This window comes from Lactuca serriola, chromosome 4 (genome assembly GCF_051521515.1).
Source record: "Lactuca serriola cultivar US96UC23 chromosome 4, Lser_US96UC23_V15, whole genome shotgun sequence".
Taxonomy (NCBI): Eukaryota; Viridiplantae; Streptophyta; class Magnoliopsida; order Asterales; family Asteraceae; genus Lactuca; species Lactuca serriola.
Window position 1 is genome coordinate 342512532 of NC_136411.1, and position 13735 is coordinate 342526266.

Consider the following 13735-nt stretch of genomic DNA (forward strand, 5'->3'; position numbering starts at 1 on the left):
CACGACCGAATATGATTGATTTATTTCATGAAAGTATATTGAAAGTTATTTACTCCAACATATCCCATTAAATATCAATCTGACCTTCGATACTCATGCATTATGGATTCCAATTGAAATCGATTTCTCAATTATGTTTTTAGTCGTTAAATCATGTAAAAGTTTGAAACAAATAACATAGGGGAATTCCCGTAAATTCTCACATCTCATGTAGTCTTCATTCAAAACAATATGAATTCGAATTTTCCAAGGTTTTCGTTTTATGCTTGATCATCCTGAAATTCAACTTGAAGCTTCATTGCAAACTCTCAAACATCTAATGTCCCTACAAAACACCAAAAGACGTATAAATAACCCGATCCTACCATTTTGCATAACATATCTTGAAAAAAGAAAATCTTTGAAATATAAAGTCTAAATACAATTCAATAAATTTGAATAAAACGTGATAAAACATGAATAAAATGTATGTAGCGTGTTTGTATTTTGTGATTTTTTTTAATATAAATGTACAATGTACTAGAAACACCACGACCAAATATGATTGATTTATTTCATGAAAGTATATTGAAAGTTATTTACTCCAACATATCCCATTAAATATCAATCCGACCTTCGATACTCATTCATTGTTTTCATGGAGGCAACTAACGCTAGAACTAACCATAAATAAATAAATAAATAAAAATAAAACAATTTTTTAATATATATTTCTGTTAGACGATCGGACTTAATAGTCCGAAAATGAAAAATTATAAAATTCTTATTTTACAAACCATTTTAAAAAAATGGTCATGTTAGATAATATAAAATTTAGGAGGAATCTCAATTTTCTTTAATAAAATATTTGATACGTTACTTTATATTTAAACTTTTTCGATTCACGCGGTGTAAACGCGTTTCAACTCGACCACGTCGAGAAGGGACCCTACTATACATGCCATGGAACCTTCGCGCCAAGTTCCTTTAACCTAATACACAATCACACTTTCCTCTTTCATCAACTCAATTTCTCAAACAATCGCGTATTTGTTTATCGGTTTTTGAATCTGTAATTTGTTAGGTCATTGTACAATAATCATACGAAGTTTCGTTGAACTTTCTCTGACTGAAATTTACCGATTCAAGCTCTGAAACTTCCTGTTGTACAGACTACGTTTTGGGTCTAAGTTTCCTTCATTGTATAAAGAATTTAATTCTTTCTCCGTCGTTTCCCTTTTGCTTTTTTTCGATTTTGTCTCTTTATTGTTCAACGTGTATATAATATTACATGTAATTGACTATTGTTTCAAAGAAGCCAAGACGAAAGAAGAAAGAATCGTTGTTGATTATTTTGGGATTTGATTTTGATTGAGCGAAGCAGTTTAGTGATAGTGGGATTTTGGGGGAGGGATGGAGAATTATCTGAATGAGAATTTTGGTGGAGTGAAGCCGAAACATTCATCTGAGGAGGTGTTACAGAGATGGAGGGATATGTGTGGTCTTGTGAAGAACCCTAAACGGCGGTTTCGTTTCACGGCGAACCTCAGCAAGCGCAGCGAGGCTGCTGCTATGCGTCGTACCAATCAGGTCAACAATTTTTTCTTCAACCCATCTCTTTCACTCTTTGGGACATTTTATCAAACACTTGGTGAACAATTGTTCACTTAAAGCTATGATTTCTCTGTTCTGCAACAGTTTTAGTAGAGTTACTGATTTTACCTTTCATGATTACAGAAGTTAAGGGTTGCGGTTTTGGTGTCGAAGGCAGCATTTCAGTTTGCGAAATGTGAGTTCTTAAATCTCAGTATATGAATTTCTTCCTTTCCTCTATCATTCAATGCAATTCTTACGAACATTGTGAATTTGCTTGTGATCTGTTCAGTCGCAGAACCCAGTGACCATACATTACCGGACGAATACAAGGCAGCTGGTTTCGACATCAGCGCCGATGAAGCCGGTGCGCTAGTTGAAAACCACAACCCCGAAAAACTCAAATTCCACGGCGGAGTACATGGCCTTGCAAAGAAGCTTAAAACCTGCACCATCAATGGACTCGCCATGGACGACAAAGATTTGAGCTGCAGACAGGAACTTTTCGGAACCAATGAATTCACCGAACGTGAGCAACGAAGCTTTTGGGTGTTCGTATGGGAAGCCCTCCAAGACATGACTCTCATGGTCCTCGCTGCTTGTGCAATTGTCTCTTTGATCGTCGGCATAGCCACCGAAGGGTGGCCGAAAGGCTCCCACGATGGTCTCGGAATCGTGGCGAGTATTTTGCTGGTTGTGTTCGTGACAGCAACAAGCGATTATCGTCAATCGTTACAGTTCCGGGATTTGGACAAAGAGAAGAAGAAGATATCGATTCAAGTTACTAGAAACGGTTATCGGCAAAAGTTATCGATATACGAGCTTCTTCCCGGTGATCTTGTCCATCTCGCCATCGGAGACCAAGTTCCGGCAGACGGAGTTTTCGTCTCCGGATTTTCAGTCTCAATCGACGAATCAAGTTTGACCGGCGAGAGCAATCCGGTGAAAGTCAACTCCGAGAACCCTTTCTTAATGTCGGGAACCAAAGTCCAAGATGGCTCCTGTAAGATGCTAGTCGCAACAGTCGGGATGAGAACTCAATGGGGAAAATTAATGGCGACTTTGAGCGAAGGCGGAAACGACGAAACTCCATTACAGGTGAAATTAAACGGAGTCGCCACCATCATCGGAAAAATCGGTCTTTTCTTCGCCATCGTAACGTTTACAGTTCTAGTTCAAAAACTCTTCTCCACCAAATTGATCGAAGGAACTCAATGGAATTGGTCCGGCGATGATGCCCTAATGTTATTAGAATACTTCGCAATCGCTGTCACCATTGTTGTCGTTGCAGTTCCCGAAGGTCTCCCATTGGCTGTAACACTAAGTCTCGCTTTTGCCATGAAGAAGATGATGAACGATAAAGCACTTGTCAGAAACCTCGCCGCCTGTGAAACCATGGGGTCCGCCACCACTATTTGCAGCGATAAAACCGGAACTCTCACCACCAACCACATGACAGTTGTCAAATCATTCATTTGCATGAAAACCTCCACCAACGACATTCCGACCACCGCATTAAACATCCTCCGGCAATCAATCTTCACCAACACCGGTGGAGAAGTTGTCAGCAACAAAGACGGGAAGCGGGAAACCCTCGGGTCGCCAACAGACACCGCGATTTTGGAATTCGGGTTGTCGATTGGCGGCGATTTTGAAACGGAACGCCAGGTGGCGAAAATTATCCGGGTCGAACCGTTTAACTCTACTAAGAAGCAGATGGGGGTGGTGGTGGAGCTTCCCGGAGGTGGTGCTAGAGCACACTGTAAAGGTGCTTCCGAAATCGTCTTGGGGAATTGTGATAAACTGATTAACGAAAATGGTGAAGTTGTAAATCTTGATGAAGAGTCTCTTACTTTATTAAAGAAAAAAATCGATGAATTTGCTGACGAGGCTCTCCGGACACTATGTCTAGCGTATATAGACCTAGAAAGTGGTGATTCCGGGGAATCACCGATTCCATCATCCGGGTACACTTGTATCGGAATTGTGGGGATTAAAGATCCGGTCAGGGCAGGGGTGAAGGAGTCGGTGGCTCTCTGTCGGTCAGCTGGGATAACCGTTCGAATGGTGACCGGAGACAATATCAACACTGCAAAGGCGATAGCTCGGGAATGTGGGATTCTGACGGACGACGGAATTGCGATTGAAGGTCCGGAATTCCGAGAGAAGAGTTTGGAGGAATTGATGGTTTTGATTCCGAAGATTCAGGTGATGGCTCGGTCTTCACCGTTGGATAAGCATACGTTGGTGAGACATTTGCGGACCACTTTTGGTGAGGTGGTGGCGGTGACTGGAGATGGGACGAATGATGCTCCGGCACTTCATGAGGCGGATATTGGACTTGCTATGGGGATTGCTGGAACTGAGGTGGCGAAAGAGAGCGCTGATGTCATCATTCTGGATGATAATTTTTCAACGATTGTTACAGTTGCAAAATGGGGGCGATCGGTTTATGTTAACATTCAGAAGTTTGTTCAGTTTCAACTCACCGTCAATATTGTCGCGTTGATAGTCAACTTCACTTCCGCTTGTTTGACAGGTAAAAATTATTCATCAGTTATTTTGTTTGTTTATGTAAAAAGGTTTATTCATTCACTGGCCACACTGTTTCAGAAACATCATGTGAGATGTAAATCAGGTACACAACAACCAACTAATTGGCTTAGCTGGCATAAAAGCCTAGTGCCTACGGGAAACCTAATCCATATTTAAATTAAAACTCTCGTACTGCAACTGTTGAGACTCGAACCTTGACCTTTTTCGCAAGTATACCACCATGGAAGCAACTGTGCTAGCACAGTTGCTTCATATATATGATACTTGTAGAAATGGTCAATGTTCGAGTCTCGGTAGCTGCAGTATGAGAGTTTTAATTTTAATATGGATTAGGCTTCCTGTAGGCACTAGGCTTTGATGTCAGGTAAGCCAACTAGCTGGTTGTTGTGTACCTGATTTACATCTCACATGATGTTTCTGAAACGTTCCGGTGCGGGCAAGTGAATGAATAACTTTTTTGTAGAAACTATTTTGTTGACGAAAAGTTTAACAATATGTTTTCAGGGAGTGCACCGCTGACAGCTGTACAGCTATTGTGGGTGAACATGATAATGGATACATTGGGAGCACTAGCACTTGCAACAGAGCCTCCAAATGATGAGCTAATGAAAAGAGCTCCGGTTGGAAGAAAAGGGAATTTTATAAGCAATGTGATGTGGAGGAACATCTTCGGGCAGGCTGTGTATCAGTTTGCAGTCATTTGGATGCTTCAATCGAAAGGGAAATCATTTTTCGAGCTCAATGGAGATGATTCTGATCTGGTCCTCAACACACTAATTTTCAACTCTTTTGTCTTCTGTCAGGTAACCTATCATTCTGTAATTTTTTTGAGTTAGGTAAATTGATATACAAGGAACTAACTAGTTTATATAATCATTGTGCAGCTTTTTAATGAGGTTAACTCGAGGGAAATGGAGAAAGAAGACGTGTTGGATGGAATATGGAAGAATAAGGTTTTTGTGAGTGTGATTGCTGCAACTGCGGTTTTCCAGGTGATAATTATCGAGTGTTTGGGTACCTTTGCGAATACGTCACCATTAACAGCCAAACAATGGTTTTTTAGTGTTTTTACTGGGTTTTTGAGTATGCCAATTGCTAAGTATCTGAAAAGGGTCCCTGTTTAAGGCAAAACATGAAGTCTTGAAGATATGATGTTTTTAGATTGTTAGAAACCATCCAATTTGTTTATCTTAGTGTGATGGTGTTTTACTAACGCGACTAAAAAAATTACCGAAAAAGGAAAACTGAAATCATTGTCGTGCTTTCATTTGGATTTTAGTTTCATTTTAGGTGGTTTTGTAGATATGGATATTTCTTGATTATGTATTTAAGATTGGTTAGTTGTGTAATTCCTTTTGCTTTTAATCTTGGATTTACTATATTGTAAGTTTTTTTTGTTTTTTTTTTTAACTCCAATAAAAACGCATATATTTCCAGTTTATATTTTATGTTACTTAATCATATGATAGTGTATATGTAATTATTCAAAGTATAAAATATAAACATACACCAGAATCTATTATAATTCTGCAATTTTAACTGGCATCAAGGAATTAGTAAAACATTTGTCTATATAAGTATTCAACTTGATAAAAATAAAAAAAATAAAAAATAAAAAGGTTAGACATTAACGTCTTCAAAACCAGTTTCCATAGGCTCTTTAGTCCCATCATCAACATAACACCTCCAAATAGGTTCCAACAATACCCTTCCTTTTTCCAACCATTCCTTTTCACCTTCATCTCCACACTCCTCACACATCCTCACCATCCAAGGGTAAATCCGTCCAACACATTCCAACATCAACTTCATCTCCCCCCACTCCCCATTCCCATGATTCACCATCTTCCCACAAACAAAATTCAAAACCCCAAACAACACTCCAAAATCCTTCTTCTCTAAATTCAACAAAAACCCCCCAACCACATCCATTACACTCTTATTACCCCTCAAAAGCTTCACCATTCTTTCAACCACTTTCTTAAACATACAAAACTTGGATGCTAAAACAACTTTCTCATTCTCATTTTCATCACCCAAATCCAACTCAAAAACCTCAATCTTACCCAAAACCACCACCCACAATGGCGGCAATAGTGGCGGCTGTGGTGGTGAACAACCGAATGAGAGTATCAAATCCGGGAGCCATGATTTCACTACTGAAAAAAGAAGCGATCCGTATTTCCCCCCCATGTGTTCTTCAATTGAAACAACAAAATCAAACATGTCATTTGAAAGATTCTGGATTTCAACTGAAAGTTCATTGGATTCTGAAGAGTTTGTGAGGATTAAATTCAGTAGTTTTGCTGAATAAGTGAAGGAGATTTTGAGACATAAAAACGTTTCTTTTATATCTTCTTCTTTAAACTCGAGAATCCCGTGTGAATGTTTCCTTAAATTTAGGATTATGAACCCTAGATATTGTCTTGTGAACCTTAAACATGTTTCTTGATGGTTGTTGGTGTTAGTTAATGTATTTGAATCGATGATGAACTTGAGAATGGAAGTTGAGAGCTTTACTATGTTTGAGATTCTGTTTTCTTCTTCAAAAGATGATCCTACAACAAATCTTTCATTAAAATCTCTGATAAAAAGATCATAATAAATAGGAAATAACCAAATACTTACCATTTTCTTTAGATGACTTTCTTGAAGCATTTACTTTGTACAACTTTTCTGTACATTGGAGTAGATGTTCAATTGTCTGCAACCACAAAAGAATTTATTTATTAAAATCAAATATTCAAATGAAAGAAAATTGAAAGTACAACGATTTGTTTACCTCAGTAGATATTCCTGTTGAATCCTTTAGAGACATATGAAGAATGAGTGATGTGTAAGTAGACACAGGAGAAGTATCTATTTGATTACTCTGCAAACATTCAATAACAAACTCTGATATGATCTTCAAAGCATGAAAAGCAGATTCAAGATTTCTTGATTCCAACACAGCTTTTCGGGTGTTGACATCTGTCAACAAATCCTTTAATTGCCAAGCTACACCTACACAAACTGTGTAATCTTCAAAAAAACTACTTCTAGAAGTATCCGGATGATTCTTCCCACTCATGTGCTTACTTTTCACTGAACCATGTTTGACTTTTCTCTTCTTTCCTGAAGAAGAAGAAGAAGAAAAAGAAACACATCCATTTGCAGTCTTTTGCAAAACCCGTGTGAGAGTTTGAATCATGTCATCAATCCAACCACATGACATCATCATTTTATGGATCAATCTCATTTGTGATTGTCTTTCTTTATTTTCAGATAACCCAACACATCTTGTGACCATAGCCATGGATTCTTGGCGAAGAACAGAAGCAGCATCAGGAAGAACAGTGAGAACAATCTTGAACACAGATGCTTGAGCATGAGCAGTTTTTGCAGCGGATAATAAGGAAATTAGCTTTTTCCCAGTTAATTCATCCTTAAGGGCAGATTTGTACTTTGGTTCAGAAGCTAGATTGTTGCAGATGTTGCTAGCAGCCATTAGTATGCCTTCGATTTGATCTAAAGGGGTCTTGTGAGGTGAGAGAATTAAATTGATGAGAACTTTGAAAAGGGTGTTGAGAAACTGTGGAGATGCGCCTTCAGAAAATGAGAATTCACAAAATCTTGCTCCAGCAAGTGGTGATCTTTTTATGAGTGTCACACATCGTTGACATGCTTCTTCTAGGGTTACAGTTGTGGGGAAATATGAAGGGAGGAGAAGTTTAGTGATTTTTTGAGCAACAAGTGGTTGATCATTTGCAAGTGTCGATAACAGAACATCTAGATTCACCACTTTATGAAACTGGAAATCATGGATGCCTTTTAAAAGAAGAAGGAGGTCTACAGTAGCACTGCGTATTGAAAGAGATGAATCGAGAATCAAATGGCCTAACCTTGGGAGAAGCACTTTGAGAATCTCATGGGATTGAGGGTTACCAAGCAAATAGATGATACCATTTACAGTTGAAAGCCTGACCATGTTGGCCATATCATGGGCCATGTCATCTAGTAGCTTGGTGAGTAGTTTGGTGATGGTTGAAGATGGAATTATCTCCCAAAACATATAAAGAATGCGACAAACACCTTCTACTGCTACAGCTCTTGTATCAGGACAATCATCCATGATTAATTTCTCTATTAAGAAAAATTGTTTGTGAAGCAATGTGTCTTTAGCTTCCCTTGTAAGGTCAGGATCTTCAAGAGGGAAGACATCTATGAGTAAGTGCAATGCATTTTGACGAACATTTGAGTTTGCAACCTGTCAAGGAAACATTAGCCAATTTAATCATATAGCTTTTGGACAAAAACGAGATTTCAAGAATGAATGTGAAGGAGAAAGACAAGCACCTGCAATGATCGGAATATAACAGGCTCTGTGAGATTGAAAATGAGCTTTTCAACACCATCAGTAGTTCGCTGGGTGATAAAACCTCCTAAAATTCTCCTGATAGAAGCAGCAAAAGAACCAGTACTAGCATGAATTGAGCTATCAACCAATGCTTGCAAAAAGTCGTTCTCAATCTCCTCTCTTGACTCCCCTTCCGCAGCCTTCCAAGCCCTAAAAACAATGTCAGCATATGCCTCCAACATCGACTTCCTCCCGAAAGGAATCTGAGACCTAATCATTGCCAGTGATTCCTTCACAAGCTGTCTAGATAACCCAAATAAGAATGCTAAAAATCGCCGCCCTTCATCCATTTTCAAATACAGTGGGGATATCAAGCATCTGATGAGCAGTAATTTCAAATCCTCTATACTCTCATCCTCGAAATCGAACAATGTGAATGCTTCACGAAGAGCGTATACTCTATGAACATTCACTTTCTTCTTCAGAGTCAATGATTTTGACACTAAGAACGGCAAGGATTGAGTAATTAAGCAATCCCTACCAGGCAACTCTCTTTTCCACCACTCCTCACATAAGCTCGCAATCTCCGACAATAAATTGGATTCCAATTCGAAAACAACTAAATTATCATGCAATTCTTGAACCGCGGGTAACAAATCAGACGCAGAAAACACATTCCCCGGGTGCGTCACACACAGGTGAGCGACGTGAGCATAAACCTGAAGATTTTCACTTACTTCACTCTTGACTTTGTCAAGTTTTGTTTTTTCATCAACTGTACCTGAAGCGTCGTCTTTTCCGTCGGTTCTGTTGCTTTCCGGCTGCCGTGAAGATCTACGAACACGCTTACTTGCCGGCGTCACAGGTGAATTAGCACCGAAGGAAGATGCATCTCCTGTGTTACCTTTTCCCGACAGATCTTTAAACCGAATGATGGATTGAGAAATGGATTGGTGAAGAGAAAGGGGAAGTGAAGAAACGACATCAGATGATGGCTTTAGTGAGTAAATTAGGGTTTTGAGAGATGTTTTAACTGACTGAAACCCTAATTTCGCCGACGACGAGAGGAATTCGTCGGCCGATGACTTCAGTGACGAACGAAGTCTCTTCTCCATCACCGATTTCTGGAAAAAACTGTTTCGAGTTGGAAATTTTTCACTTAAATCGATCCGTTGTTTTTAATCTTTGAGAGTGGAAGTTGTACGGATACCTCCTGTTCACGTAAACTTTGGTGAAGGACGAATGAAAAACTGACGTGTGTCTGTCTGTGGATTTGTTTGTGCTATCTGCTGTCACTTTAATAGATAAAATATTTTGAAATGCTTGATATGGCGCTCAATAAGACTATAGGTGTTTTTTTTTTTACAAAACTGTTTTTTAATCTATTTTATATTTTACAAAATAAAAAAAAAAAAAAGTATTTATGCTCGAACTTACAATGACTTGATCCAAACTTTATGGATATTTAAGTGATAATATATTAGACAAAATATCGTAAATAGTTTTTGTGGTTTCATAAAATTTGAAATTTCGTCTTTAATTTTAAAAAACTTTATAGGTGGTCTATGTGGTTTCAAACATTTAACAAAACGTCTTTATTGTTAACTCCGTCAAGTTTTGTTCGTTATGTGAACGGCATTTCTGTCATTTCATTATTACAGTGACCATTTATTAGTTTTTTGTTATTTAAAAAAAAAAGATGTAACATCCCAATGATGAGGTATTCTCAATTTTATTAGTTTTTTGTTATTTCTGTCATTTCATTTTTACCCTTGTGCTTCAGAAAGATTGCAAGAATGACCCATAGTGGCATTTTGGTGATTTTGGCCACAGAGTTAGTACGATGGAAATACTGGGGTGGACCCTAGTACGTTAGGTGTACACCGCGTACGCAGGGCGTACATGATAAATCCTCAAACCCTAATTTTTAGGGTTTGGTCTATATATAAACATTATTAACTCCCCATTCCTTATTCACTCTTCAGTCTCCACTTGCCATTTTGTGCATCTAGAACCCTAATCCACCTTGAGTGTGTTCTTGAACTTTTGAGGGTACTTTTGGTGCTTAAGAAGTAAGGAGAATAAGAGAAGACTACCTTGGAAGAGTGGGGAATCTTAGATCCAGAATCTCCTCACATTTGGCATCATTTTAAGGTAAAAAAACTCAGAACTTGGTGATTTGTTTCGGATCTTGTTAGCCTTGAAGTTATGAGCATTTTGGTCCCAATCATGGTGATTCTTGAGCAATCTTGATCGAATAAGTTGTCCTTTCATACCTAATGAGGGGTCTTGAGTCATAAAAATGTGATCTTGATCCTTAGTTCTTCCCCATGCATGCTCTAGATGGTATTAAGGTGTTAAGAAGTTGGGATTTTGTGTATTAAGCACTTATTAGGCATACAAAGTCATAAAGTTGGAAATTTTATGAATCTTAGTGGTATTTTGGCATTAGATATGCATTTGGACGTAATAAGTTGAAGTATTAAGCTCTTAATATGGAAAGTGTGACTTCGGTGCATACACTATGCGTACCTCTGTGTACGCTGAGGGTAACATCTTGATGTCCATGTAATCCTTTCTCTAGTCCTTTAACTTAGTTATGTTGCATTTAGTCTTAAAGTTCAAGAGTTATAAGTATAAGGGGCCTTAATGGCATTATGGTAAATGTGGCTTCGGAGTACGCTAAGCGTACGAGGTGTACGTTAGGCGTACATCTTGGTATGTTGGGCGTACATCTTGGTACGCTGGGCGTACGTCCTAAAAGTGGAAACCCTAATTCTTAGGGTTTGACAAGTATTTAAGCATCCTTAAGTCTCATTTCTTCCCTACTTTCCAGCCTCCGTAAGTAGAAGTCGATATTCATTGCAACCCTAGCCTCTTTTGAGCCCTTGGAAGGTTGAGTGTGAGTTTGTGAGCGATTCATAAAAAGAAGAAGGCGGTGTCAAAGCTTGGAAGCTTGAAGCAAGGCTTGGATCTGGAAGTTTTGCTCTTTTCTCCATCATCTCATGGTATAAAGTTCATACCTTGATGGCTTGTTTTCTAGATCTCATTTTTGGTTGTTTTATGTTACTTTTTTGTTCCAAAAGTCCCGTCTTGAGCATGGCATGTTCCGGAGGTTTTGAGTTGTCATTTCAGACCCTAGGAGGGGTCTTTAGTCATAAAAATGAAGTATGTTTTGGTTAGAATTGCTCCATGCATTATGTAGAAGATCTCAATGGATTAAGACCTTGTATTAAGGACTTTTTGGACTGTAAAGTCATAAAGTTGGAAACTTTATGACTCTAGGGTGCATTTGGATCATATATCTGAAGTATGGGCTTGAGTGCTTAAGCCATTAAGCACTTAATGAAGTTTTGAGGTTTGCAAGGGTATGCCCCGTGTACTCGGTCAGACACCCCGTAATTTGGTCAATGCGAGGCTTCACGTACACTTATCGTACCTCTGGGTTACGCCCCACGTACTCGCATGAGTCAGTCCTTGTTGAGTTGACTCGTCTGGGTTGACTCAGTTGGTTTAGTGGGTTTGACCAGTTGACTTGGACTTTGACCAAGTTTGACTTTGAGGGAATTTTGGGTATTTTGGAATTTTGATGGAATTGGTCACTTGGTGGATGTAGGTATTGTGTAGAGAACTGAGATTCAGAGTCGGGCCTCATCAATTTTGTTCAGCTGCAAGGTGAGTTTTCCTCACTACACTTATGAGTCAAAGACACCAAGGTCAACACATTGGTTTTATAACCTGATATTCATTATGTGACAACCATCAATTTCTGGTCAAGTCAAGGTCAAAAAAAGTCAACGAGTCAAACTGATCAACTCAACTAGTGCTTGTATGTTAGGGCTTGCTCTATGTTTACTAATGTACAACTCTCTATCTTAAGACAAAGTATCACTCATAAGTTTCAAATGTTCATAAATTATAAACCCTAAACAAGGTGAGTGATGTAACGACTCTATAAATCACTATTACGTACCCTTCGGGGGTGTATAACACTCATAACAAGGCATAGTGGAGTTTACAAACCTAGCACTATGGGGAAAAACACGAGCAAAGTCTCTCTCTCTTTAGCTTAATCTCTCTCAAGCATCTTGGTAATAAAAAACACATTTTCCAATGTTTATGTGAACATCCATACCATCTCAAACCTTCCCTTGGTTGAAAACATCTCAAAATGGAAGAAAGAAGCTAAAAAGAGGCCTAAAGGTTTGCAGGTTACTGTTCATCTGCAAACCCTCGCATGCCTTCGCATCCTATTAAGCCAAGTTCATTTTTGAGTGATGGTTCGTAGTCTAGCTGGGAAGTTTCGCAGTTGACCTTCTCACAAGCAAAACCGGACAGGTTCGCATGTACTCGAGTCCTTTCGCTTCTGGCCAACCAAGTTCGCAACTACTCAGCGAGGTTCGTTTCCTACTCGAAAAGGTTCGCACCTTCTAACTTTTGCATGAGAACCAAGGACTTTTGCATCATATCCAACCTTCGCAGCCTAGTCTCTCGCACTGAACAGTACCTTTGCATCAGCAACAATACCTTCACACCTGATACTCCTACCTACGAACCCTATCGCATCCAGCCTCTCAACTCCGCAAGATTCACACTTCTTTCCCAGTTTTTGACCACTTTCACATTTTAAGCCCATTTTTGACGTGGGATTTTCACCAAATTCATAATTCTGACATTTTAAACCCTCCAAACTCATATTTTATCCACATCTTGGAGATTTATTAGATATAAATCTTGCTATTGTTTAGGATAAGATCAAAAGGACATAAAGGTACTCTTTGACTTTTCCCATAAAGTTATGACACAAGCCACCTCAATGACCACTTTATGTCACTATTCACATATAGGTAGTCAATTCATTAAGCTTCTTTAACACTCTTCCCATCCAATCAACCTTTATAAACAAATCCAAGAGATTTGTTTCACTTCTCCTCCAAGATTTCACTCCTCACCAAAATCAAACTTTCTCTCTCTCTCTCTAGAACGTGACTTCTCCAAGAAGTTTTTGCGTTTTCCTCCTCTGGATTGGTAATTATCTTTTCTAAACTTCTACACAGTCTTCACATCTTCATACAAATCATGGATCATTTACACTGTGACATCCCCAAATTTCTCGGCCAGAAAAGACCGATTTAGTTTATGCTTTTAAAATAAAATCAGAGTAATCTTCCAAAAGGTGTTGCAGAATTTGTCCTCAAATCAAAATATGATAAAATTTTATCAAAGAACTTCTTAAAAAAATGTATTTTCATTATAATACAAAACTTCGGG

At 38.7% G+C, this 13735-nt stretch overlaps 2 protein-coding genes across 2 annotated transcripts; one reads left to right on the forward strand and one right to left on the reverse strand.

The window, feature by feature from the left end:
• The first annotated feature begins 999 nt into the window (after positions 1–999).
• LOC145097511 (calcium-transporting ATPase 2, plasma membrane-type-like) lies at positions 1000–5477 on the forward strand. Its single transcript, XM_079035081.1, has 5 exons — positions 1000–1569; positions 1717–1768; positions 1865–4111; positions 4633–4931; positions 5013–5477. The coding sequence occupies exons 1-5, from the start codon at positions 1393–1395 to the stop codon at positions 5250–5252; spliced, it is 3015 nt and encodes a 1004-aa protein (XP_078891207.1). The 5' UTR covers positions 1000–1392; the 3' UTR covers positions 5253–5477.
• Positions 5478–5645: 168 nt separating this feature from the next.
• HEB1 (ARM repeat superfamily protein) lies at positions 5646–9597 on the reverse strand. Its single transcript, XM_079035080.1, has 4 exons — positions 8464–9597; positions 6911–8374; positions 6757–6832; positions 5646–6686 (listed from the first exon to the last, which is right to left on the reverse strand). Exons 1-4 carry the CDS (start codon positions 9577–9579, stop codon positions 5749–5751), a joined length of 3594 nt encoding a protein of 1197 aa, XP_078891206.1. The 5' UTR covers positions 9580–9597; the 3' UTR covers positions 5646–5748.
• Positions 9598–13735: the final 4138 nt, after the last annotated feature.

Bases quoted from the DNA above. Each gene is read 5' to 3' on its own strand.
- LOC145097511 (XM_079035081.1), top strand. From the start codon at position 1,393: ATGGAGAATTATCTGAATGAGAATTTTGGTGGAGTGAAGCCGAAACAT. The intron at 1,570-1,716 runs GTCAACAATTTT...TCATGATTACAG, and splicing joins CTATGCGTCGTACCAATCAG to AAGTTAAGGGTTGCGGTTTT. The intron at 1,769-1,864 runs GTGAGTTCTTAA...TGATCTGTTCAG, and splicing joins AGCATTTCAGTTTGCGAAAT to TCGCAGAACCCAGTGACCAT.
- HEB1 (XM_079035080.1), bottom strand. From the start codon at position 9,579: ATGGAGAAGAGACTTCGTTCGTCACTGAAGTCATCGGCCGACGAATTC. The intron at 8,375-8,463 runs GTGCTTGTCTTT...TTTCCTTGACAG, and splicing joins TTATATTCCGATCATTGCAG to GTTGCAAACTCAAATGTTCG. The intron at 6,833-6,910 runs GTAAACAAATCG...TTGTGGTTGCAG, and splicing joins CAACAGGAATATCTACTGAG to ACAATTGAACATCTACTCCA.